General features: G+C 40.1%; 2 protein-coding genes across 3 annotated transcripts; one reads left to right on the forward strand and one right to left on the reverse strand.

Moving 5' to 3' along the window:
* Positions 1–13,703: 13,703 nt before the first annotated feature.
* On the forward strand, positions 13,704–16,264 carry LOC111898221 (TOM1-like protein 6). Its single transcript, XM_023894152.3, has 8 exons — positions 13,704–14,061; positions 14,232–14,310; positions 14,396–14,494; positions 14,585–14,698; positions 14,783–14,916; positions 14,990–15,071; positions 15,154–15,464; positions 15,560–16,264. The coding sequence occupies exons 1-8, from the start codon at positions 13,919–13,921 to the stop codon at positions 16,116–16,118; spliced, it is 1,521 nt and encodes a 506-aa protein (XP_023749920.1). The 5' UTR covers positions 13,704–13,918; the 3' UTR covers positions 16,119–16,264.
* A 269-nt stretch (positions 16,265–16,533) lies between these two features.
* On the reverse strand, positions 16,534–26,871 carry LOC111898220 (regulatory-associated protein of TOR 1). 2 transcript variants are annotated; one of them, XM_052767964.1, is made up of 20 exons: positions 26,547–26,871; positions 26,022–26,420; positions 25,398–25,500; positions 25,023–25,264; positions 24,805–24,921; positions 24,403–24,724; positions 24,171–24,315; positions 24,002–24,080; positions 23,720–23,905; positions 23,528–23,638; positions 23,077–23,433; positions 22,800–22,983; positions 21,789–22,715; positions 21,569–21,692; positions 18,279–18,403; positions 17,981–18,126; positions 17,797–17,898; positions 17,599–17,684; positions 17,383–17,488; positions 16,534–17,294 (listed from the first exon to the last, which is right to left on the reverse strand). In XM_052767964.1, exons 2-20 carry the CDS (start codon positions 26,412–26,414, stop codon positions 16,956–16,958), a joined length of 4,194 nt encoding a protein of 1,397 aa, XP_052623924.1. In that variant the 5' UTR covers positions 26,415–26,420; positions 26,547–26,871; the 3' UTR covers positions 16,534–16,955. The 2 variants fall into 2 exon arrangements, with proteins under 2 accessions (XP_052623924.1, XP_023749919.1); XM_023894151.3 differs by having other exon boundaries at positions 26,022–26,871.
* Positions 26,872–27,824: the final 953 nt, after the last annotated feature.

The raw sequence follows: 27,824 nt of genomic DNA on the forward strand, positions 1-27,824 counted from the left end.
CATAACTTATGTGTTTAAAGTAGTTTTAATCCAAAAACTCTTCAAGTTCCATAACTTGAGGACAAGTTATGGAAGATTTAAACTAATAAAAGAATTAACTTTTCTTTATTTTATAACTTATGGAATTAATTAAGGTTACACTTTTTTTTATTTTATTTTATTTTATTAAATGAAGAGACTCTTGGTCCTCCATAACTTGAGGACAAGTTATGGAGTCATAAAACCATTTAATTAGAACTAGACTCTTCATTTTTGTAACCTTTGCCAACTTTTATGAGTTTTATGATTCTTAAATGTGACTTTTCATATAACTTGAGGACAAGTTACAAAAACACATTTTTGAATCAATTCTTAGATTAATTTGGATTAAAACCAACTATCACATAATTTTCATCATTAATCCAAATTCACTCATAAAACAAGATAACACAAAAAACTTTTGGTGATCCATAACTTATTCTTAAGTTATGTAATCCTTTAAAACATTAACACCAAATTTTGTAACTCCAAAAAAACTTTGAATCAATTTTTTTTTAAAACCTTTTCAAATCCATAACTTATGGAGGTTTCAAAAAAAAATAAAACTTTTTAGATCAAACTTTTAAAACTAATAAAATAATCATATTATTTTATCTTTTATTAAATTTGACCTAATTCAACTCATAAAGCAAATTATTCAAATTTTACAAATAATTAGTTTTTCACAAGAACAAGTAATTATCTTAAAATTTGACAAACTTCATGGTTTTTTTCTTTTTTTCCAACTTTGAAAATAAAATATTTGCATCAATATAACAGAAAACAACCCGTGGCTCTGATACCACTGTTGGGTTTTGAGCATTCTAACACTTCCTAAGTGTACATGCAACCCTAAATACCTTGGATCTATGTTTTCTCTATTATACATGCAAATAAGAACTTCCAAGGTATTATCCTAATCTAGCATACAAAACAATAATGTAACAAGATAGAATACATACCTCTTGATGTAGAAAGTCTTCATGAAGCTTGAGTGCTTAGTGCCCCAAGTGTGACACCTCAAATGGAATCACAATCATCAAAACACTTAGAATGACTTGAGAGAATTCTTACAACTCATGAAATCGGCTAGCCCTCTCTAGAATAATACTAGTGGCCGATTTTTCCTCAATAATAAGATGCTTATATAGTTACACAATTAGGGTAAACTCTTAATTTTCATGGCTTTCCATTTCCTTGGATCCATGGGTACAAATACACCATGGAGCATCCATGGACCATCCTATGGGTTTTAGCCCAACTTGATTATCCATGGAGCATTAGCCCACTATACAAGTATGGATGATTTACACAATCAACCCATATATTTAATTAGTCTTCTTTTGATCACTTAATTAATCCTAGATTAATTCTTGATCAATACTAATTAAATAATCTTATCATTCTTATTATTAATATACTAGAACTTATAATATATTAATAACCATAAGTGTCTTATTTCTCTCATCCAAGTGCATGATGGTATGCAACCCAAATGGACCATGCCGGGTCGGGTCAAGTCTTACCAATTATAGTTATGGACTTAGACATTAATCCAACAAAATCTCCCCCACTTATCTTAGACTTCGTCCTCGAAGTCTGCTGCTCGATCTTGAAACAGCTCGGGATAATGCTCCATCATCTCTTCCACCGGCTCCCAAGTCCACTCTGATCCCTTCCGGTGCTGCCATTGCACCTTCACGAGTTCCGCTCGCTTGTTCCTCAAATCCTTCGACTTCCTGTCGAGGATTGCGACTGGGCGCTCAATGTAATTCAGGCTGTCATCAACCTGTATATCCTCTAACGGCACTACTACTGAATCGTCCACTAGGCACTTTCACAGCTGAGAAACATGGAAAGTGTTGTGGATCTGGCTGAGCTCGACTGGCAGATCCAGCCTATACGCCACCTTGCCCACCCGGGCTACAACTCTGAACGGTCCGATGAATCTCGGGCCCAACTTGCCCCGCTTCCTGAATCGAATGACGCCTTTCCAAGGCGACACCTTCAGGAGAACCATATCCCCGACTTGGAACTCCAAGTCGGATCGATGCTTGTTGGCGTAACTTTTCTGTCGACTCTGAGCAGTCTGAAGCCTGCTCCGAACCTGCTGGATCCTCTCGGTCGTCTTGAGCACCACCTCGGTATTCCTCATGACTCTCTGGCCAACTTCACCCCAGCATATCGGGGTCCTACACCTCCGACCGTACAACATCTCGAATGGGGGACGGTCAATACTCGTGTGGTAGTTGTTGTTGTATGAGAACTCGGCCAAGGGAAGATAAGCATCCCAGCTACCACCGAAGTCTAGCACGCACGCCCGCAACATATCCTCCAGAGTCTGGATGGTCCGCTCGCTCTGACCATCTGTCAGCGGGTGAAAGGCGGTGCTAAAATGCAAACGAGTGCCCAACTCGTCATGAAACCTCTTCCAAAACCTGGAAGTAAAACGCACATCCCTGTCCGAGATAACCGATACTGGCACCCCGTGCCGCACCACAGTCTCCCTAATATAGATGTCGGCCAATTTCTCGGTCGATATGCTCTCCTGAATCGGAATAAAATGAGCACTCTTGGTCAATCGATCCATGATGACCCAAATCGAATCTACTCCACGCGCGGTCCTGGGAAGCTTCGTGATAAAATCCATCGTGATATCTTCCCATTTCCACAACGAGATGTCCAACGGCTGCATCTTGCCATGCGGTCTCTGATGTTTGGCCTTGACCTTCCTGCAGGTCAAGCACTGCTCGACGTACCAAGCCACATCCCGCTTCATGCAGGGCCACCAATAATCTAGACGAAGATCCCTATACATCTTCGTCGCCCCTGGATGAATAGAGAATCGGGATTTATGCGCCTCCTCCATCAAGATCTGGCGCACGCCTCCATGATACGGCACCCACACCCTACGGTGTAGTGTCAATAGTCCTCGGCTATCATAATCGAAGGAGGAAACCTGACCCACCACACGCTCGCTCTTCCGATGCTCCTCCTTGATAGCCTCCTGTTGAGCCTCCCAAATCTGCTCCAATAGGGGAGTCACTACGGTCATCCTCATGCAAATATCCCTGATCGGCGCCGCCTTGCGGCTAAGCGCATCGGCCACCACATTGGCCTTCCCTGGGTGGTAAAGGATCTCACAATCATAATCCTTCACCACGTCCAACCACCGACGCTGCCTCATGTTCAGATTCGGCTGATCCATGAGGTACCTCAAACTCTTGTGGTCCGTGTAGATGGTACATCGAACCCCGTAGAGGTAATGCCGCCAAATCTTGAGGGCAAAAACCACTGCCCCCAACTCCAAATTATGCGTCGGGTAGTTCGCCTCGTGAGGCTTGAGCTGCCTCGAAGCGTAGGCAATGACATGCCCCCTCTGCATCAGTACCGCGCCCAACCCTGAAATGGACGCGTCACAGTAAACCACAAAACCTCTACGCCCTCTGGCAGGGCTAAGATTGGCGCCTCGCACAATCTCTGTCTCAGTGTCTCAAACGCAGCCTGCTGCTCGGGTCCCCACCGAAAGACGACGGCTTTCTTCGTCAGCCGTGTTAGGGGTACGGCTATCTTGGAGAAATCCTGAATGAATCTCCGATAGTAGCCTGGAAATCCTAGGAAACTCCGAATCTCAGATGGAGACTTCTGAACCTCCCACCTCATCACGGCCTCGACCTTGGTCAGATCGACCAGAATCCCGTTCTGGTTGACAAGGTGTCCGAGAAATTGCACCTCGCGCAACCAAAACTCACACTTGGAGAACTTGGCATACAAGCTCTCCCTCCTCAGGGTCTCCAATACCTCTCTCAGATGCTCCTCATGCTCCTCCTGTGTCTTGGAATAAACCAAGATGTCGTCGATGAAAACTATCACAGACCGATCCAGCATCGGTCTGCACACGCGGTTCATGAAGTCCATAAACGCGGCAGGAGCATTGGTGAGCCCAAACGGCATCACCACGAACTCATAATGGCCATAGCGCGTCCGAAACGCGATCTTCTGCATATCCTCCTCCCTGACCCTCATCTAATGATAACCCGAACGCATATCAATCTTGGAGAACCAAGATGCTCCCTGAAGCTGGTCAAAGAGATCATCAATCCTCAGGAGTGGGTAACGGTTCTTCACCGTTACCTTGTTCAGCTCCCGGTAATCTATACACATCCTATGCGACCCGTCCTTCTTTTTCACGAACAGAATTGGGGCTCCCCAGGGTGAACTGCTCGGTCGAATGAATCCTTTGTCTAACAGCTCTTGCAGCTGTGTAGATAACTCCTGCATCTCAGGAGGAGCCAACCGATACAGTGCCTTGGCTATCGGAGCCGTACCAGGAACGATGTCAATCTTGAACTCAACCTGTCGCTCCGGAGGTATCCCAGGAAGCTCCTCTGGAAATACATCTGCGAAATCTCGCACCACCAGAACCTCGCTAACGGTCGCCTTACCCGCCTCCCGGGTATCCATCACGTACGCAATATACCCTGCGCATCCCTGCTGAAGGTATCGTCTAGCCCTCGCTGCCGAACAGACTGTGGGTCCACACTGTGGCCTCTCGCCACGTATCACTAACTCTCCCCCACCTGGGGTCCTGACCCGTACTAGCTGCTATGCGCAATCTATCACTGCCCCATTAGGGCTCAACCAATCCATGCCTATAATCACTTTGTTCCCATGCAACGGAATGGGAACCAAATCCACCAAAAAGCGCTCCTCGAATAACCTCAGAACACAATCCCTGAACACCGATGACGCTCGCACCGATCGTTCGTCAGCAATCTCTACCTCCAAAGGGCAATCCAACATGCCCGAAGACTCAGTGAACTTTTTGCTAAGCGCAAGAGAAACAAACGATCGGGTAGCACCCGAGTCGAACAACACTTGAACTGGGATACCGTTCACATGGAACGATCCTAACACATATATATACCGAGCACATATCAATATCATAACATCATAAAAATAAAATAGAGGGAAAGAATCATACCCGTCACCACATCGGGTGCGGTGCGTGCCTCCTCGGTAGTCAGCTGAAATGCCCGAATCCTCACCACTGGAGCCTCTTCCTTGCCCTGCCGGCCATCAATAATCCACAGGGTCACTGGTGCTGGCACCTTCACTGACGCGGTAGCTGTCAACTGGGGACAATTGGCCTTCTTGTGGCCTCTCTGGTTGCAGTGGAAACACAGCAACTCCGATGTCTGTAACACAGGTGTAGGGGCGGTACAATCCCTGCTAAAATGCTCCGTCTTGCCGCACTTATAGCAGCCTGACGATCCCAGTCTACATGCCCCCTCATGAGGCCTGCCGCATTTCCTGCAGCGGCTCGGTCCTGACTGGCCTTTCGGCCTACCATCTGATCCCTTGGGCTTCTTCCCCGAAGCCCTTCCTGTTTGTCCCTCCTCTGACTTTCGTTTCCGGATGTGCTCTAAATCTATCTCCCTCTCCCTCGCCCTGGCAATCATGGAGTCCAAGGTGGGGCAAGCTGAAAAAATAACGTGCTCCCGGATATCAGCCTGGAGCATGTCATGATAGCGGGTCCTCCTCATGTCCTCATCGCCCGCATACTGGGGCACCAACAGTGCCCTCTCCCGGAACTTGGCGGTGATCTCCGCCACAGTCTCCGTCGTCTGTCTCATGTCCAAAAACTCTCTGGCCAGCTTTTGAAGCTCGACAGCCGGCGCAAGCTCTGCCCTGAACATGGTTACAAAGTCCGACCAGGTCATAGCCTCGATAGCTGAGGCTCCCAACGAGTCACCCACTGACTCCCACCAATCTTGAGCTCGGTCTCGTAAACACCCTGCTGCATACCTCACCTTCGACCCCTCGGGGCAGAAGCTAGTCAACTGTGCAGACTCGATGTCCGCAATCCATCGTCTGGCAGCAATGGGGTCTTTCACCCCGTGGAAATCTGGCACACCACTGCCCCTGAAGTCCTTAAAGGACAGCGTGCAAGATCCTGACTGGCCAGATGCCATGTCACTCCTGAACGCCCTGAGGCGATCCTCCATCAACTCGATGATCCCTTCCTTAATCGACCCGAAGATAATGGGGGTCGACTCAAGGATACCCCTGGTGATCTCTGACGCGATCAACTCGCGTAGTCCCTCATCTACCGGCTCGGAACCTGATCCCGAACCTGACCCCTCTCCTGAACCGCCATCTATCGGCCTCGATCGAAGTACCACCATTCTGCAATACATAAATAACAATTATTAGCGATACTAATACTTCTTGAGGGATTACATCTATTACAAGTTCCCTGGTCTCATCTTGGCCTTCCTTGGTTCGGGTACGGATCCTCTGCTTTCAGTAGTACGGGCCCATACTACCTTCCACATCTATCTGTACCTTCTTCAAGGACTGCCTCGATTCCGCCAGATCCCTTTCACTATTGTTGTCCTCCGCTATACTCATCCTAGGCTTGCCCTAGGGAAATCTCAGACTCTACTACATCCAGTCCTCAGCTGCTGCAGGCCTCCTTGTAATGCCAATTAGCCATTACCTGAATACCATCATATGTGATGAGGCTCAGATAATCCTTCGAGTAACAGACTCGTCCCTACAACGGTTGGACTCAAACAAGAGATGCGCAATAGGATCAAATCCAGCACTCTAAGATTATTCAACCCTGATCACATGTGACGTGATGTATTCACCTAATGGCTAACTCCCATTATTCAGAGTCCCACAAAGCACGAAGCCAGCAAGCAGCATTCAGACAAGGTTAACAATCTCTATCAACTTTATCTGCTTACAGGAACTTGTACTAGCATACAATGCTAAGTTCATACTATCAGGCATAACCTAATCAGGCTATCCTACTTGCTGTCTACTCAACACTAGCATGCAATTTCTCATACAGCTGAAACATATAACGCAGGCACATAAGGCATCACTCCTAGATCCTTAGTCCTATTCTAGCATGTTGTTCTACAAAAGATGATAAACATAACATAAACTTGTATGGGTACTTTGGGGAATACTTACTTGAGCTCGGCTGGTCGCGCACATCACACACTTCGTTCTTTCTCAAAACTCTTTTCTCAATCTTTAGAAAACATTTTCTTTTTGGAAAATCTTTTAATCCCTCGATTTGAGTTCAGACACCCCTGAAGGTGTGTCCGAATCCCTCAAACCAAGGCTCGGATACCAACTTGTAACGACCCAATTTTCACGACCAAAAATTTCGTTTTTGAAACATTACTTTAGAAAACATTAATAATTAAAAACATTGTTTGATCAAACCACATCACAACGTAAACCATGTCTAAAAGCCAAATCATACAACCAATCGAAATATTAGAGTATAAATCCCAAAGAAATCTCGTAAATGCGGAAACCAGTGTGTGTGCATGATGTGCCGTTACCACGCCAGCTCCTTCCCCTTTGATGAAGAGGTACCTGAAACCAAAATTGTAAATTGTAAGCACATATCTTAGTGAGTTCCCCCATCGTACCACATACCATACAAACACATAACATACATACTGCGAGGCTATTTTGGGGTGCCTGACTACCCGGTACGGCCATTCTGGGGTGCCGACTACCCGTGCGGCCATTCTGGGGTGCCGTCCTACCCGTGTCAAGCCATTCTGGGGTGCTGACTACCCGTGTCAAGCTATTCTGGGGTGCTGACTACCCGTCGGTCCTGACAACCGATCCTCGGGGACTGTTTCATCCCTTACTGCTACTTACACATATATCATACATAACATATTATCAGACATATCTGGGGTGTCTGGGCTACCCTTCGGTCCTAACAACCGAACTCGGGGACTGGTCCCCTCCTACTACCTCTATCTCATATAACATAACAAGCCAGCATACAAACATATCATCACATACTGACATACATTTCTGGGGTGTCTAAACTACCCTTCGGTCCTAACAACCGGTCTCTACTTCTATCACATATATCATATCATGCTAGCATATAACATATCAGGTAGTAGCAAACCTAGATGATATCACAAAGACAATCATCTAACATACGACTCCTACTGGTGGGCCAGCATTGTGGTCGTAGACCCACCGCTACTAGAAGGTAACTCACCTCGAAGTAGCTGCTGATCTGATCGGGAACTGACGGTCTACTGCTGTTGTTGCTCCGGAAATCGTCCGGCTGTAATTCCCACAACATACTCAATCAAACACTGCTAACTGTCCTTTGGGTAAAATGACCATTTTACCCCTGATCATGCCCTAAGTCAAAGTTAGAGTCAACTTTCAGTTGACCCGACTCGCCGAGTTGGCTCGCCAACTCGCCGAGTTCCCTGTCCAATCGACTGACCTGGATCCCGTCTCTACTCGTCGAGTTAGGCGTTGACTCGACGAGTTCTCCTTCCAAACTGATGTTCAAGTCCTTCATCCTACTTGCTGAGTTGTATGAACAACTCGCTGAGTTCATCTTCATCCGACGAACACTTATGCTGCGACTCGCCGAGTTGTATGAACAACTCGCCGAGTCTGATCTTGATCTAAGGAGATTGCCTTGAACTCGACGAGTCAGGGCAATGACTCGTCGAGTTCCTTCATGGATGAGTTCGGCTTCCAACTAACTGAGTCACACCCCGTGACTCACTACTCTACTCGACACAACGAAAAGGGGACAAACTCGGAGACTCGCGAGCAGACTCGCCGAGTCAGATGAACGACTCGCTGAGTCGTTACCATGCAGTCTCTATATGGTCGATTTTGCTTGAATCCAGCTTATGCTATCCACAGATTTGGGTTCCTAGAGCATGAATAACACGTAAAGTTTCCAACTTTACGTGTAGATACTCACTAATGAGGGTTTTAGGGCTCAAAATGCACCAAAAAGGGTAGATCTAGGGTGTACATGCAACATGGGTCCATAAAGGCAGTAGATCCAAGCTCCTGGAGCTCGATCTCACCTAGATCTAGAAGTTACCCAGCTTATTACGAGTCCACAATCATACATAAGCTTGGAAACGGATCACAAAGGGCTTTAATGGAGCCATAAGTATGAAAACATGGGGGAAACTAGCCATACCTTAGTGAACACTCTGAGATTGCTCAAAGGTGCTTAACCTCCTCTTCTTCTTCTTGATCTCCTCTCCTTCTCACTCCAAAGCTTCAAAAGAACACACCAAAGGCTTCAAACTCACAAGAACAAGGGCTAGAATGTATGGAGAGCTTCTGAGGGTGAAGGGGGCAGAGTTGGGGCGCAAATGGTCGTTTAAATAGGGTGCAAACCCTTGGAAATTAGGGTTTCATCAGACAACGCGGACTCGCCGAGTCCATAATATGGACTCGCCGAGTCGCCAACTTAACCGCGTCCCAAGTCTCGTCTCTACTCGGCGAGTCGGGCCTCCAACTCGCCGAGTCCAAGGCCAAAATACAAAATACTCATATAAATCTTACATACCAGGAACCAGGTGCTACATCCCTGTTGCTTTCCTTTCCAGTTTTTTTATCGAATGCATGGCGTAGCTAGGAAGTTGACTGATGTACAAGAATCCATATAACTTGCATATTGTGACTAACATAATATACTTCATACTCCATCCCCACAAGATGTGCAAAACGAGGTCTAAGTCATGTACAACGTTGAGTCTAAACAAAAATCATCCATGTAAGATATGACGTAGGTTACAAGTCAATTTAACATCATGTTATGTATATTTCATGTAGTGACTTCGCAACATGGTATATGGTCCTATTTAGCAACACTTTCAGAATGGTTGCATTGTAAACTTTCATCAAAAATCATTTTACAACCAATGTCTGCACCTTTCACTTCATAACTTTCTCAATGATTCCAACATGGATTAAGGATTTTTTTTTAATGACTATACCAATGTTAATTTTATAAACAATCATATACAACCCCATTTATACATAGGTACAATTCTTGAAAGCTTATTAAACTGTCCTCATGTTTTCACAACTTAACCACACTTATTTTTGGTTATAGGTTACTAATTTAGTGTTCCTAAACCTTACATTTGAAGGTTGTATTCAAAATTAATAGGATTAGCATGTTTGAAATCATGAAAATTCATATTCTTTTAGAAATAGATCGAAAACATTATCTAAACTGGTTTTTTAAGAGTTCTAAAATTAAATGGAACAAATATTTTTAAGAATGCTGATCATTTGGCTTTCTCTAGAAAAGTTGAAAGAGAAGACGTGAACCATGCTCATAACAGGTCTAGGGTTTGATTCGGGAACGGTCTAAAACCTAAGAAGGAAGAGCATAAGTGAGATGTCTTTGTGCAATTCAATGGTGTCAGGTATGCATAATAGTGTTTGTAATTGAAAAATGAAATTAAGGAGTAGTGTAAACCTGGGTATGGTTTTGAAGTGAATAATCATTGTTGAAGAACTCCTCGATCTATAGTTGATGATTTTGAAACAAATAACACTTATCAGCTAGCGAAGTTAAAAACAGTAGAGATCCTGAAACATTAAAAATGAAATTAATGGATATTGAGAAATCTATGAGTAATTAGGAGGAACAAGGAGGAGGTGAACTTTTTTTTAGTGTGTATTGATCATTTCCCATATCAATACACATAAATTGGTAAATAACCCTCATATTTTGTGTAGCACCTGGTTCCCGGTACGTATTCCTTGTAATTAATAATTCTTATTTCTTGCATTTTTGTCTTGGACTCGGCGAGTTGAAGGACCAACTCGCCGAGTAGAAGCAGGATGAGGCGCAGGGTCCAAGCTTTGGACACGGCGAGTCGATCCCCGGACTCGGCGAATAGACCCTGTTTGGGCAAAAATCCTAATCCGGGTGTTTGCACCCTATTTAAACGCTCTAACTTGGTCTCCTTTGTCCCTAACACTCCCAGAGAGCTGTAGAGCGAGACCCTAGCCCCCATATTGTTCTTGAGAGTGTTTTTGGCTTTGTGAAGAAGGTTTGGAGCTTAGAAGAAGAAGGAAGAGGTTGAAGTGTGCAAGGAGGGGAGGTAAATCCGGAATCTACACTGATAGAAGCTTCCATTCAGGTAGAAAAGTTCTTACCTTGATCACTAGTTCATTAGATCCCTTTTTTGTCCCAAATTAGTGGTTTTCAAGCCCTACAACCTCAAAATCCATGTATTTGTGCTCTATGTTCTGAAAGGACTTCAGATCTAGACCTTATGGACGTATTAGAAGTATAAAGTTTATGTGGTTGAAGTGATTGAGGTCCCCATTGAGTGTATGACCTCATTAAGAGCTTGGTTTTTCCTTTTGGAGCCTATAGGGTCATGCATGCATGTAAAGTTTGCAACTTTACGTGATAAGCATGCCCTAGGAACATAGATCTATGGTTTGGAAGCGTTGCATGTCTCAGATTTGGTCTGTATGGGAAATGGGTCGTAGGGACTCAGCGAGTCCCAAAGTGGAACTCGGCGAGTTCTATGAAGGTGGCCTTAGACTCGGCGAGTTGGATGAACAACTCGGCGAGTCCTATGAATATTGCCTGGAACTCGACGAGTTGCTCTTCAAACTCGGCGAGTCATATGAACTATTACTGAGTAAGAGGGGTTTAAGTGTTGAAGGTCCAACCCTTCGTATCTACACGCGGAATTAGCAATTTAACGTGTAGCAATAGTCCCAGAAACCCAAATCCTCATAAAGGGTGCTCTGATGAGGATTTGGAAGCGAGTGGGAGGTCTGCTCGTGGGGACTCGACGAGTTGTTCTTGGACTCGGCGAGTCAGATCGCGAGTCGGTTCTATAATCCCAAGTAGTGAGTTAAGGGTGACTCAGCGAGTGGGAAGAGGGACTTGGCGTGTAGGACCAGGTTAGTAGGAGAAGGACTCGGCGAGTCTGTGCCATGACTCGGCGAGTCCAGTCAACTGGAAGTTGACTTTGACCAAGGAGTTGACCTTGGACCAGGGGTGGGTCAATCATTTGATCTAAGGGTATTTATGAGTGGCTAATCTATGTTTATGGATTTGTAGCCGGGGATTACCGGTGTAGCAGTCAGACGTCCAGCAGTTAGACTTTTGGTAGCTACTTTTCGAGGCCCATATCTCCTAGATAGTGGAGTGTGGGCGAGGCCCGTACCTCCTAGATAGCGGAGTGTAGGCGAGGCTCGTATCTCCTAGATAGCGGAGTGTGAGCGAGGCCCGTATCTCCCAGTTGGCGGAGTGTGGGCGAGGCCCATATCTCCATGAGTGTGGGCGAGGCCCTTCTCTCTAGTCTCTTATCATCTTCATATTTGTGCCTTATTTGATTTCTGAGTTTTTTACTTCGGGATCTGCTTCGGTTCATATTCATTTTTTGGATTAGAACCCCTTCTCTTTAGTCTCTTATCATCTTCATATTTGTGCCTTATTTGATTTTCTCAAACAAACCCAAATATGTAAGCATTGAGCAAAACCCAAATCTTTGAATTATTGCTTAAAGTTTGATTAAGTTCTTTCCCATCCTTCTTCTACCTAAGAATTGAACGAACCAAGTTCACCTATTCGAGAGTGAGGAAGAAAAACCAACAAGAAACTTCCCACTTTTGCCTTTTGAATCAAACAAAGTAAGTAGTAGGGGCTTCATAGCAACTTTCATTCTAAAGGAAAGCAAAGTTTTCTACTTCTTTTTCCAAGTGCAGGATAACCCCAAGGGGTTGTGGGTTGTTTTCTACCAATATCACATAAACCTAGATCTTTAACCAATATTTGTGGAAGAAAGAAAAATGAAGCCAGTGGAGTGTTTTTGTATTTTCATATTGACTTCCATGATCAACAAAAGTTTTTCAATTTGGCTTCCAAGATTGATTCGTGGAAAAATTTACGATTTTTTGTCTTCTTCATGAACCAACTTCGAGTCAGAAAGAGAAAGAGATAGAGATGTTTTATTGGTTTTAATTTTTATTTGACTTTTTTTTATCTGAAAACTCAAAATCAAACCATTGAAGTGTTTGAATTTGTTTAGATCTAACATCATTGAACTCATATATGTGTGAGTTTGAGTCAATGGTGATTTGTTTTAGGTATGAACCCCAAGCATTTTGCTAGTTCAAGCATTTTGTCTTTCTTCAGTTAATTTGTTGGTGGTGATGGTTGCGATGATGACGGTATGGGGTTCGACATTAGTGGATCCGACGGCAACATTGGTGGAGTCACGTAGGGGGTAATGTTGGTAGCGATTGAGTATACTAAGAATATAAATATTTAAAAAAAATCTTACAAAAAAATAAATAAATCTATAATTCTAAAAACGAAAGTGGATAAATATAAGGGAAAAAACGTCTTTGTACATGCATTTAATGGAGCCAAATGGATAGCAACGTCGGCAAGGACCAAATGAATGGTTCAAAATAACATTAGACGTGACTTAGCAACAAATCAAACCTCACGCCTTTACTAGTTGTGGCAAGTCACGTAGTTTATAAGGTATGACTTAAAATGACAATTTTGTATATAATTAATAATTTTATATATTTTTTTTCTACTATTATTCAGTTTTAATTACATATATAAATTAAGACAGCATTTTATTAAAGTTTGACATCCAATACAAGCTTTGAGTCATGACGCGGTGAGTTTTTTAGAACCTTGACCAAATGCGATTGATTTGGAAACTGTTGACATCAATTTCCCAAAACTTGACCAAAATTGAAGATAGGTGTATCCTAAGGGACCATTTCTGTAATTTACTCTTTTAATAACGAAACCGCGACTCCGGTCGAAAACACAAATCATGTTTCACCATGTCCGTTTTCTCCGGAAATCTGTTGAGATACACCACTATTCGTTCTTTGCATTTTGGACCAAAAAAATGCTTCGGCAGCTTTTTCTCCCATCAAAAATCCATGGAAATCGCCCATTTTTTCTCCTTTCATTTCCCCCTTCCATATAAACAATCAAATCCCGTAAGATTCCTGTTCCAACAAATAATCATCGAATGAAACAGCAATCTGGAAACAAGAAAATTAGAGCAAGATGATGCCCATGCTTCCATTTTCACCATCACCATCAGTGATATCAGCTTATGCTCGAGTCGATAAAGCCACCAGCGAATTCTTAAATTGTCCTGATTGGCGGATCAATATCGGAATATGTGACACAATCAATTCTAGACAATGGTAATGTATCTATCTATAATCTAGATCATCAATAGCTTTTTCATAATGAGATTTTCGGTTTTTGTGTTGTCATGTGTAATTGTTTTTTACTGTTTTTTACATCGATTGAAAGAAATTATGCAACTGAGGTGAAATAATCCAAATTTCTCCATTATTGTCGGTGATTTCAGGCTTGCAAAAGACTACATTAAAGCTCTTAGAACTAGATTACAACACAAGAATCCAAATGTTCAACTACTCTCCTTAACGGTATCTCATTTCTTCTTAAACCTTCAAATTTTAATCTCACAAATTTAAACAAAAACCATTGAATCAATGTGGATTATGCATACAGCTGTTGGAAACATTGGTGAAGAACTGTAGTGAAAACATTCATGGACAAATGGCTGAGAGGAAAATACTTCATGAGATGATCAAAATTGTTAAGAAAAAGGTTTCATTTTCTCATTTTTCTCACTAATTTCCTTCTCAATTTCCCTAAATGCTTTAGTTTTATAAATTTAATGGAAAATCCATTTTGCAGGCGCATATGCGTGTAAGGGAGAAAATCTTGGTGCTGATAGACACGTGGCAAGAAGCATTTACGGGTCGTGGAGGAAAAACCGCTCAATATCTCCATGCTTATGAGGAACTAAGGGTAAGTAACTATATAATATCCAATCCACATCAATCAAATAATCAAAAAGAGAGAAAGTTGTTGATTTTATGTTCATGGAAACAGCGTTATGGTGTTGATTTTCCCCGAAGATCATCAAATTCGGTTCCTATTATTACACCTCCAATTAGCCATGGACATTCTCAAGCTAGTTCCTCATCAAGACATGATCCCACAGCTTCCTCAAGCGAGACTTTGAGGTATACTTATACTTATACAATTATACTGATATGATATTGAGACTGTTATTTATATTAATATTTTGGTTGTTAGTTTCTCGACTTTGGATGCTATGAGGAGTGTTATGGATGTTTTATCAGAAATGTTGCAAGCAGTTGACCCAAAAGATCGTATGGTATGAATACGCATAAATAAAGATATGAATTATAAGTGGGGTTTCAAATTATAATATTATATCGTGTTATTTATATATTCAGGCTGTAAAAGATGAAGTAATCGTTGATCTTATTGATCAATGTCGATCAAACCAGAAGAAACTTGGACAAATGTTAGCTTCTACAACCGATGAGGAGCTTCTCCGGCAAGGTCTTCAATTCAACGATATGTTGCAACAGACTGTTGAGAAACATGATGCTATTGCATCGGGTTCCCCGATTCCTGTAAATCATCCACCTGATTCAAACAATTCTCGTATGAAACAAGTGGAAAACACACAAGTAAATTCGAATCCGATAGTTCATGGTGAAATAGAGGAAGAAGGAAACGATTCTGCTTCAATGGCTACCAGGTCGATTATGAACTTATGATTTATGAAATTGAACCCCTTTTACGTGTATAAACCCTAAAAAGCTAAAATCGAACTTGTTTTTGATATATTTGCAGGCATAATGGAACTCAAAACGAAGAAAAACCTGTGGCGGATCCACCATTGACTATGGCTATGGTTCTCTCCGATCCTCCACCACCACCACCGGCGCATAAAAAGAGTTCGGAAGACATGATTGATTTTTTGAGCATCACGTTGTCACCGGCGAGTACTTCTCCGTCAAACGTCGGCCAAATGCCTCCGGACTCACCCGTTCTGGAAAACCAAACACAAGTCCCGTCGAGCAGCTATGTCGTGCCATGGGCGTCGACTCAAGGTCAACCGGAATTCGACGCACAAGTGCCCACTTTTCAGGCGTCTCAACAGCAATCGGACTACATTCCTCCGCCGTGGGCGCCGACTCCTGGTTATTATTGCAACCCATATTCTCCCACCACGTGTTCAGGTGTACGAACGGCGTCGTATTACAACACTAGTCCTACTGGTTCTAGTCCGGGTTCGGGTTTGAACCAGTATATTCCTTCGTATCGACTTTTTGAAGATCTTAATGTGCTTGGAAACGTGAGAACAACCGGCGCGCCGGGGACTTCTGGGCCGAGTATGGTCAGGAAGTGAAATGTCCGAAAAAAAAACTCCATTCAACTTCGATCTGTTATAGTAGTGAACAAAAATTATTTTTGATTTTAATAAGTATGATTATGTGTATGATAATAAGTTTGACTAAATATGATTTAATAAAAAGAACTGTATTATAAAATTAACATTCGAGTATTGCTTTTACGATTGGAATTTCTATTTCTCTAATGTCACAACTTGAAAAAAGGAGAGAAAATTAAATAATTAACCCCATAACAATATCTTTGTAAACATGCTTCAAACTTGTTAGCCGTGATCATACATCTACATCAGTCTAAGTCGATTGGTTGTATCTTATTTTTGTATGGATAAGTAATGGGCTTAACACAACCGGCGAAATGACCAAAGATGAAGACAAATAATAAAAAGAATTTTAAAAAAACAGAAAGCTTCATCAACATAATCACAAGGAATTTCAATTATATATAAATGCAAAGATTTAGAAAAGAGAGGGGGAGGGGAGGGGATTTTTTACAAATTAGAGAAACAAGACTGGCAAAAGAAAAGAAAAAGAAAAAACACACAAACACTAAAAAGAAAAAGAAAAAAGAAATATGTACACAACTTTTATACCATACCATAACATGTTGACGTTACCATACTTACCAATACCAATACCAGCTATGTGTTTGTTGAGTCGTATGAAATGAAATTATTTCCTGAAGCCTCTCCACCAAATGCAATGCAAACATTACTTTTTTCACTTTTTCCAACATCAGTAGCCTTGGAGGCTTAACGAATGTATATCTTAACAGATTCAGACTCAGAGTCCGCATGAGTTTTCTTTGACTTTTTTTTTTTGTTGTTTTTGTTGTTTTATCTTGGTGGTGAGATGTCATCAGCATAGATGGAAACACAAGCGTCTGCAGCACCAGCTGCGAGCAGTATTTGGTACGGGTGGAAAGCTAAACAGCTGACAGATCCGATTTTTTGAGCCATGAAAGTGGGAGAGTAACGAATTGTGCCTAACTGTTCGCCTTCAAGATTGAAGACTTTGATGAGCTGTTTGGCTGAACCGCTGGCTATAAGCGGTGCGTGCCGGTGAATGGCTAGAGCCGTTAATGAACCGCGGTGTGCATCGATGGTCAAGTACGCGTCACTTTGATTTCTTATGTCCAAGAACTGAATGTCTCCTGCTTGAGATGCACTCACAATCTGAAATCAAATCACATTATTAAAACAAAAAGTTATAACTTTCCTAAAAAAAAAATTCCTAAATTGAAGTTTTTTTGTTTTTTTTTACCTTTGCGGGATCGAGTCCGGGTTGGAAGCCGATTCCCACAACTCTTTCTATACCTCCAACAACTCTTTCTACTCTTCGAGTGTGTGGTCGTGTAACACAAACAAGACTGAAGAATGAAGATCAACCAAATCATTAAATTAAATTAAATAACTAGGAATTCATTCATATATCATATATGAGTAAAATTAGTAACAGGGTAAGAATTAAGATGAATACCCATCAGGTGTTCGGATGTCAAATAATCTCACAGAACCATCGACAAAACCAGCTGCATATTGACCTCCATGAACTTGAGAAGCAGCCTAAAAGAGACACACAAAGAATATTAGAAACAACATCAAATAATTAAAAAATATAAATAATAATAATAATAATAATAAAAGACAATTAGGGTCAAACTCAAAGTGAACCTACCAAAGCTGAAATGCTGCAATCTGATGCTAGAGGAATAGAGCTCACAAGTTGCTCTTTATCCAGGTCCCAAACCATGGTTGATGAAATTTCACCAGAAGCAAACTGCACCAATAAGTAAAACATAAACATATGTTGTTATAAACAAATGACAGCCTATAAAAAAGCATCAAAGTGAATGAAATACCATAAAGCCAGATTGCTGCTGCCAATCTACTACAGCACCCACACTTCTGACACCAGGTCTGTGGCCATGAATGGAAGAGAATGCAGTTACAAGTTTCTGTTTACCCCTTAAAGTGTAATCTTTCCATATACGCACATTTCCATCACCTGTATTCATTAGGTACATAATATTAACAATAAAGAAACTATATCAGTAAGCATGAGATCATATATATATATATATATATATATATATATATATATATATATATATATATATATATATATATATATATATATATATATAAAGGTAAACGTACTTGAGGCTACAAGCAGCAAGCTTTCATCAAGCTCATTCACCAGGCATAGTTTTGATATCCCTTTGTCAGGACACTCATGATTACTGAAGCTGTTCACCAAAGTAGCTTCCTCGTAATTCCATATTCTATAAAACAACAAAATTAAAATGGAATATTTAGAAACATCGCAAATGTTAAGAATTTTTATAAACATGTATGCAAACAGATACAAACAATGAAATCAAGTGTGGAATCTATTTCCATAAAAGATGGAAATGGATTGATAAATTTACATAAAAAATCAAAACATATGTAGATTATATTTTCCGAAAATCAATATAATAAAAGTCATATTTGGATGGCATGTCGCATATCGGGACTACCATGTGAGAAAATAAATATGGACTTGTTCATGTGAAAGTTGTGAATCAACAAAAAATGTTAAATTTTCAACTAGACAGCGTATAGATAGATATGTGAAACGACAAAAATTTGCATGTGTTGTATTGATCCATAGAAGGAATATAATAATAAGGTTTTAAAGCAACAGGACATACTGGATTTTACAAAAAAAGGAAGGTTTGACTATGCATTTAAAATTGTAAATGTTAACAATCATGAACAGAAATGTCACTAATTAATAAAGTATCCCACAACCTTATGTGGCTGACCTTTATATGTTATCTACTAGCCACTAGATTTCATGTGTTTTATGTCTTATTCTCAAATTTATAAGTAGTTTGGTAGTATAAGAGGCTTCTTGTATGCTAAAAAACTAATATCAAACTTCTAAGCTCATTGCTACAATAAGACAATAAATGTCATTCTAATCTAATACAGCAATAATAAGTGGCAACAGAGATGGCAAATAACTATAAAGCACATGCATGCTGTAATTTTATTGAAAATACCATAATATAAATATAACGGTGGTAAAACATGGCTATTTTTATTATGAAAATGGAAAACCTAATTTTTACCTTAAATGACTTCATACACATTAATTTGCTCCATATAAACCCCCTTCTAATTTAATTTATCTTCTCCTTATTACAAAACTGCTATCATTGCCAACAAAAAGTGATATGATAAACTCACTATGGGTGTTTTACTCAATACTCTCAAGTCCCATAAACTCATAATAACTCCTGGAAGCTTGCATGAACAACTCAAATCAAATCATGAAGAGATTGCAATTCTTGGTGGAATGTAGACATTGAACTTCCAATCTTAGCAGCTTATTTTCATGATAAGTTTGATTAACCCAACTTCCAAGATGAAACAATGGCCTTGTTTTACAAATACAAAGACTTCTGCTAACCAATTTCTAAGTAAGACAGCCACAATCGATGGTGTGGGGAGAAGAGGATGCACGAGAAAAAAGTGGGAAGATAGCATGAGATTAGGGTCGAAGGATTTGGCTCTTTCAGACGACAAGACCTCAGATAGATAGATAGTTAGATAGATAGGAGGGTGTGGAAGCTTAAAATCAAGGTAACAGAGTAGTATAAGGTCAAAATGTCCTTTCCACCATTGGTGTTTGTTGTTGCAACTTGCAAGAAGCGTCACATTATTTCAATGAAGAAAGTGTGAATGTAACCAACATGGGATTTGATAATAAAACCAAAGATTCGTAACACATGTATATGTAGTACAACCAATTTATTGTACAAGTTGGTTCCGTTTTCAAGCATGTATGTTTACGATACACTGCATATATCCATATATGGTTTTATTCACTAAGAAGCAAATAGATTCCCTTCTATATTCGTGATATCTAAAACCTATTCAAGTGTCCAGACTCAAACATCACAATCACAAAAAATGGGTAGAGCATTATAATAGGGTGCTTTTGTGCAACAAGAAGGTTCCGTTGATACTAAAGGGGAAGTTCTACAGCGTGGAAGTTGTATGAATCCAAATTTTGGTCGATTATGAGGGGAAGTTGCGAAAATGAGGATGTGCCGATGAATATGTGGTAGATAGAATTTTGAATGTGGTGATCATAAAATCATTAGGAGTTGCCCCAAACATCGATAAATTGAGAGAAAGAAAATTATGGTGGTATGGACAATCGGACATGTCCAAAGAAGGATATTGATGGTAGAGACGGTTACGGTTGATGGTAAGAGGCAAGGACACCCTATAAAACATATCAGAGTTGGCATTTTCCAATGACATCATCTCTAAATAAAGGGTACAGAGTTGTTACTTTTTCTTATGCCAAAGGTCATTTATGAAGCAGCCACTCTACCCCCCACAAAAGGTATGGTCGCCTACATCTACCTCCTACAGGATTTTGAGACTTCTTGTTGATGGGTAGCAGTCAACTACAATATATCATGGTAACCAAACTCGAGTTCTAAATTTTTGAATTATAGAGTACCAAAACGCATTCCAACTTCAATGAATTATAGTTCCTAGATAAAGAAAGTTGATTAATCATGATCGAGTTACTAAGTTCCTTTAACGTGCAATTAGTCCTTTCTAAATCAGATATAAAAAGAAATCAACGAGAATAGAAACACAATATACTTAAACCAATATGATAAACTTTCCATGTCACGTCGTAGAAACTAGAAAGATGTTCGTGATAACCTACAAGTCATAAATCTTTCAAGTCCTAGTCTTGTAGATCACCATGGGTGCATATGCAAGAAAAGTCTTACCCTATCAGAAGCAGTTCCTTGATTATTTCAAAAGGAACATGAACTTACTTGGGGTGATATAATATATATATATATATATATATATATATATATGCTTTTCTTGGTCAAGAAACCACAAAAAGATGTCCAACAAATGGAACATTAACTCCGAAGGTGTAGTCACATATTGGTAGAAAACACTCCACCAAATTATTTGGTATCCATACTTCATCCAGTTGACAACAAGCTTTTGTACTTTATAACTTAAAACACTCTAAAACTTCTGCACGAAATTCATAAAGTGGAGACACATTTTCCAACCTAGACCTAAAAAGTAGAACTTCAATGACCCTTATTTAAACAGCATTCAGAACTGTACTTCCATATTTGGTCCTGCCCCTCTGAAATGCAACCTGGACTGAGAGTTCACATACGCAATTTCCCAAATCTGTAACTGAAATCTTTTAGAAAAACAAGAAAAAACCCAGGCATACATACTACTCTACCACCACTCAATGATCCTGGTATATTTATCATAACACAAGAACTTCCATATATAAAGCATATGATATATATAAATATCAATCAAATGGAAGATAAAGCATACAATGACATAACATAACTAATTCCAAACATGACAAAAGGAAAACAAAGGTGGCATACCTGATGCATTCACCCTCATCTGCAGCAACCACTATTGGAGAGAAAGGCTGCAGCAAAGCTGTTTTAGCACCAGTCTCAAACTTTGTATCCCATCGAGCAATTGGATTATGAAGATTGCTACCAGCTGAAAATGAAAAAAATATAAAAAGTTTCAAATACATAAATCAAAAATCAACTTAACCATTGCTAAAATTATATCACAACTGATATGTGGACCCACAAGAATGTTGACACTTTGTGATATGGTCAAGAGCAAACTTCTCCCTTTCTTCACGTCTAACCATAATCTCTTCAGATCCATCAGTTGCTGTAAGAAGAGGCTTTGAGAAATGACTGCAGCTCCAGTTGTAAATAGTTGATTGAGGTAAAAAGCTTCTCTCTGAAGCTCCTGGAACTCCAGGTGAGCCTAAAAGAGGATCTGCAAGGCCTGAATCCATTAAGTGTGGTCGGAACTCCAGTGAACAGACTCTTCTCATTCCAATTCCTGTTAAGTAACTTGGTCTAGGTGGACTAACAGGGGGAGTTCTAAAAGTCAAAGGCAGATGACCTCCATTCATATCAAACCAAGAAGATGATCGAGCTAATCCAGCTAGACTATTAGCAGTTGATGATGACTGTTCCCCTGACCTTACACTTCCACTTGGTTTTACAGACTTTGTGGGAACTTGTTCAATCCCTATAATGGAAAGAACTCGCTTCCCTAAACTTGCAATGCGTGGTGATGGATCTTTTGCTAATGTACACATGGCAGACACACATTGGGAGTAGAGGGCATTGTCCAGCTGGCGTGGTTTTGTATTTGTTGTATGGTTGGTGACACCATTTGTTATGATGTCATTCAGGAGCCCAGGATCAGAGTGTTGTGATGAGTCATCTGAGAGTGGAGATCCATGCATGATTCCAGATGTGGCAAGAGGGCTTCCGGAAGAAACCCTTCCATCTCTTGAATTTGATTGGTTGTCACCACCTCCTACTCTTGATAAAGGACCAATTTGGGAATACTGGTTGGGAGTATTGTAGCCAGAAACTGAACCCCTGATTGTAAATGAAGGTAGAGAGCTTAAAACAGCATTAGACTGTGGTTTCCAGTATGCAGCTGCAATTGATTTCAAATGCCTGTTGTGTCCAAATGCAAAGCGCGATAGAGCTGTAAAATCAGTTTAAAAAGTTAATTTAAGATTTTATATAATGTTGAGAAAAGAAATTAAGTAGATATAAAGTGAAAACATGCCTACTGCAAGCTCTGCTCTGACCAAAGGGCTTCCATCTGAAACAACATTTAAAAGGCTTTTAACAATACTTATTTCAGCCCCAACTTTTTCATCATCATCACGTTCATCATCTCCACCATCTCTAGATGAGTCAAATCCAACATCAAGTAAAGTCCCCAATGCAAAAACAGCAGAAGCTCTAACCTGAAAAGAAATGGTATCCAATTATTGAGAAGAATTCCCCCCCAAGTTATCAGATAATGAAGAGTTAAAGACCATTTTAAGTTATTAACTAACCTCAGGCTGGGGTTCGGATAATAGAAGGGAGAATACAGTAGGAGCATTGGCTTGTAGGCCTATGATTTGTGCTTCTGTGAAATCTTCCCAAAGCTTTCCAAGACACAGACATAACCACTGTAGAAACAGTGGCTCAGTTTGTGTGTCACTAGGGGAGGAACCACCTTGAAGATGTTTTAAGCAGACATTTACTAAATTAGCCTCGATACAAGCTTCTTGCCCCTTTCTGTGTCCATCAACAATGACAGTTAAAACAAATGCAGCCATTGCACGTTGTTCTGGATACGCTTCCACACTATCTAAAAACCTGATAAAATACGTGTGTCCACCATCTTTCACCAAATCAACTTGACATGACTGTAGAATAGATTCAAAAGGTCAACATCAGTCAAGGCTATCAATATCATGCTAGAGAAAAAGTAACAAAAGGGAAGAGTAGACATAGTCATACCTTGTCAAGTGCAAGGATCTTTGTCCAGATGAACACAAGAATTTGTCGGAGTTCAGGTGTGGTTGTTTGCAATAGCTTCAAAACATATGGGAATATTCCCACTGACAAGGCCTAATTCAATATGGGATGCATTTAGAAACATGTAATAAGTGATGCAGATTGAGTAAAACTGTAAAAGGTAAAATAACCTACCAAATCAACAGCCCATGGACCCATATCAAGAAATCTTCCAAGAAGCACAAGTGCACGAAACCTATGGCATTGACTGAGTAAAACCTGAAGAACAATAGGCAACTGCTCAGGTGGTTTCTTATGTTCAGAACCATGATCCAGCCACACCTCAAATGCTGTCAATTGCTCAGTGAAAAAAGGACTTGGCTGAAAAATATTAATGCCACACCAACAATTAATCAATAACTTTATCAAGAAAGCATCTGAAGAACTAACTAGAAAAAAATCAATTTAATCTCAGACCTGGAATTCTGCATTGGGATCCTCGAGCAATGTTGGAAGTTGAGAAAGACAGATTTCAGCAGCCATATCCCATGCATCCCTGTAATGACACATTGGTCAAACCATAACCAAAATAATCAAAGATTCAAAAATTATAACATCATAAGCAAGTTCATGTGTTTATTATTACCACATATGGTGTTGATGAGTTGGAGGCAACATTGGATAAGATACAGGAGAACAATTTGCAGAACGCATAATTCTCTCTGCAAGTAAAAAGTTCCGAAACAAACTCGCAACCAAAAGATCTTGCCTGAATAATCTCTGAAACAAATCTGCAAAAGATATAATCATGTAATGATTTCAATCACCAAAATAAAGAACCATAGTCAAAAAAAGGAAAAATTGTCTATCAATAATACCATGTGGAAGCACATTCCAGGCTATTGTGTCTGTAACTGCAGTAAAAATCCAGTTCAGCTCACCAAGAAGTGTCTTACGATCAGTTTGTCTCCCAGGTATTCTGTCTATAAGTGAATAATCAAGTGATTCATGTAATAATGATCGAGTGCAAAACCATCTTAAGGCAATCTTGATGGGAGTTGTAAGGCAAGAAGTGAAGACATCAGCAGGAAACTCATGACTTTGTGGTAGAGTCTCATGTGCTTCACATGCTGCAAGTAGAATACAGTCTCTTGGTGAAGTTCCTGAAGAAGAAGAACTTGAAGGAGTCCAATCCTGGAGCTATATACATATAAATGATATTTAAGCATTTAGTCAAACAATAATAACAATGTTGTCAAGAAATAAATAGCTAATAATACCTCTATGAAGGCATTGACAATCATCCCTGCAGCAGAACAATCAAAAACATATATGGAGGGAGTCTTGAGCCACGAGTCAAGGTCGCTGATAGGCAAAGGAATATACTGTGTATAACTCTACAACATTTGAGAAGAATAGAGGAAATTAGTCTAGGGAAACTATTGTATACAAGGCATGGAGATGGAAAGATAGGGCATGACGAAAACTATTGTATTACCCTGTTAAAAAACCAAATTTCACCATTGGCAGTTGGTTTAGGTACACCATGACCATTATAATGGAAAAGAACCCTTTCAGATTTGGCATATTTGCGACATGTAGTACAAAGTTTCTTCACTTCTTCCACTGTAGGATCTAACTGAATCTTGTATTTGGCCTTGGGTTGCCACCTTTCATACTGGAAACTCAATGTTTTTCCAATTGTTTCAAGAGCTTTTTGTGGGGCCATAGAAAATGGATCTGAAATCAAATACATTGAGTATAACCATCTTAAGCAGTATATAACTAAAAAAAAACCAACAGCCTTGAAAGAAGAAACAGATGTTTTAATAGCAAGAAGAAGAATCTGAATGTCATAAACTCATAACTATACCTATCCAGCATTCCATTCTGGCACAAGGTGAAATCTTGATTACATCGGGTGGGTCCACGCTGATATTCAAACATAGAACAAGAGCAACACATCCTGTTTTCATCTGCAGTTATTAAAAAAACATCATTTCAGAGGTAACTATAGTTAAAATACACTACCAATAATCACCCAACACAACATAGCCTTTGTTTTCAAATGCATAGCCGAATTAGCAATGAATGATCACTGTTACAAGAACAGCATGATGAGCTTTGTCTATCACAGCAACAGCAATATGCTGCTGGGGTTTAGCATATAGCAACAGCAGCCTCCAGCAAATCTCTAAAGCGAACTACTTTCATAACCATGTGAACTCCAACTAATAAAACTAAATCACCCACTACAAGCTTTTTGCTTAATAACTGTTGGTGCAAGTAACTCAGGTATGGCAAAATACAACTTTATGTGGCAAGCATACATGATTACAAGTCACCCTACTCATCTAATCAGTATTAGTGGGAAACTAATAGGTCAAGACAGAAACAGGCATACATCTTGTCTGATAGCAGATTATCTCATAAGCGTATAAAATGCAAAAGGAAATCGAAAATGATGAAAGGGTAAATGCAAGAAACAACAGATTACCCGGTCCTTAGGCCGCCATTTGGAGACCAACCCACTTTCAGCAGGACCAGATGGAGTGCAAGCCTCGAATGCATCATGCCGAAGCTCAGATAAAACAATATTCTGAGGCAAATAAGCCATACTGGTAGCCGTTATCCCAGTGGCCACCGCATTCCCATTTCCAAATCCACAGCTAGTAGTACTAGCAACAGTCTCAGAATCTTCCCTTTCCCTATCGCTATTTTCCCTGTTGATGTGATTCTCCCTCCTCTGCACTGCAACTACTGAATCAGAAGAAGAATCTCTATCTCTATTACCAGCCACTACTCCGTCTTGAAGGAGAACAGTTGGATTCAAATTAGAATGTTGCAAATTCGAATACCCGTCGAGGTGATTAGAAACCATCGCCACCATTGACGACTGCGATTGCGAAAATCTAGACTCCATCAAATCTCCCAATGCCATTCAATTGAAAACAAACAAACCCTTAGCCCTAGATAGGACAACGGTGTGTTGCCCCGCTTCAAATTGAGAACAGATTTGTACCTTTTGAAAAAGAGACAAGTGAATCCCTAATCAACGAAGCCGCTAAACCAGCGGCGCATGGAGATTCTTCTGAGAAAAGTGAGGGGATTATCCAGCTTCTTCCAAAACCCCTGGGATGGAGGATGATTAGATGGGAAACGATGAGAAAGATTGGGTATCTGAAAACCCTAAAAGTGTAGAAGAAACCCTAGAGCAGAAGCAGGTGATTGATGATGGTGGGATATGGAGGCGCATGTACAGTAGTGCGGCTGAACCGAAGAGAGAGAGAGAACGAGAGAAAGGAGGTCCGAAATGGTGGATTTTCCGGGGTTAAAATATTGAAGAAAAAAAAAAGGCTTTATAGGAAATGACACCGAACACTCCCCACATTTCATTAAACCACATGGTGAATTTTATTTATTTTACATGTGTTTTAAATTTGTTTATCGTCTTAAATAGTTTATTTAAAATACCGATTAATGAAAATGCATAGGGGTGGTGTTTATCTTTTTTTTATTTTTTTAGTAATTTTGATTTTGATTTGTTAAAGTTAAAATAATCAAATTTTAAAATAACCAATTTCTTTGATAATCTATTTAAAGATAGCCAATATATGTATTCTCTTTCAAAAAAGATACACGTTTTATAGCGTTACAAAATTTGTAATCATTGCCAAAATGAGCATTCACCAATGACATAATGACCTGATACCATATAAGTTTTGTTGCAATGGTGTTCCAATCAGTTACGGAACACAAACACTACAAATAGGGGGTCGGAATCAAAACTTCATAATTAAACTATATAAACAAGTTTTATTTGGTTCAAAATCATGACATGTCAAAAATGTAAACAAGAAAATTAATATAAAGACTGTTATATTGATTATCAAAGTGAACGCGATGATCTTTTGTATTTTTAAAGTCCTCTACAGATGTCTCTAAACTGATATTTTCAGCAAGTTTTATTTTAAAGTGCAAAACCAATGAGTCGTTCAAAAATCTGTCTTCCATTTTATTATGTAACTTTATTTTAATGAGGTTCATTGCTGAAAATGATCTATTTGTTGTAATAGGAGAAATTAAAAGAGTAAGTATAATACTATCTACTCGATAAATAATACGAAAGTTCACTACCCTTCTAATCTTTATCGATCATTGACACAATTCTAACATAGACGGCAATAGTTTATAATTTGAATAATGAACGACATCAATCTAATAATGTTGAAGTTGTATCTTCAAAACTACTTTCTTTTGTTCATTGAAATCTCTCTCTCTCTCTCTCTCTCTCTCTATA

Source organism: Lactuca sativa, chromosome 9, assembly GCF_002870075.4.
Source record: "Lactuca sativa cultivar Salinas chromosome 9, Lsat_Salinas_v11, whole genome shotgun sequence".
In the NCBI taxonomy this organism is placed as follows: domain Eukaryota; kingdom Viridiplantae; phylum Streptophyta; class Magnoliopsida; order Asterales; family Asteraceae; genus Lactuca; species Lactuca sativa.

Excerpts from the sequence above, each read along its gene's own strand:
- LOC111898221 (XM_023894152.3), top strand. The coding sequence starts at position 13,919 with ATGATGCCCATGCTTCCATTTTCACCATCACCATCAGTGATATCAGCT. Across the intron at positions 14,495-14,584 it reads TCAAAATTGTTAAGAAAAAG|GCGCATATGCGTGTAAGGGA; the intron begins GTTTCATTTTCT and ends TCCATTTTGCAG. Across the intron at positions 14,917-14,989 it reads TCCTCAAGCGAGACTTTGAG|TTTCTCGACTTTGGATGCTA; the intron begins GTATACTTATAC and ends TTTGGTTGTTAG.
- LOC111898220 (XM_023894151.3), bottom strand. The coding sequence starts at position 26,465 with ATGGCATTGGGAGATTTGATGGAGTCTAGATTTTCGCAATCGCAGTCG. Across the intron at positions 23,906-24,001 it reads ATCCCAATGCAGAATTCCAG|CCAAGTCCTTTTTTCACTGA; the intron begins GTCTGAGATTAA and ends AATATTTTTCAG. Across the intron at positions 22,984-23,076 it reads TATCCGAACCCCAGCCTGAG|GTTAGAGCTTCTGCTGTTTT; the intron begins GTTAGTTAATAA and ends ATTTCTTTTCAG.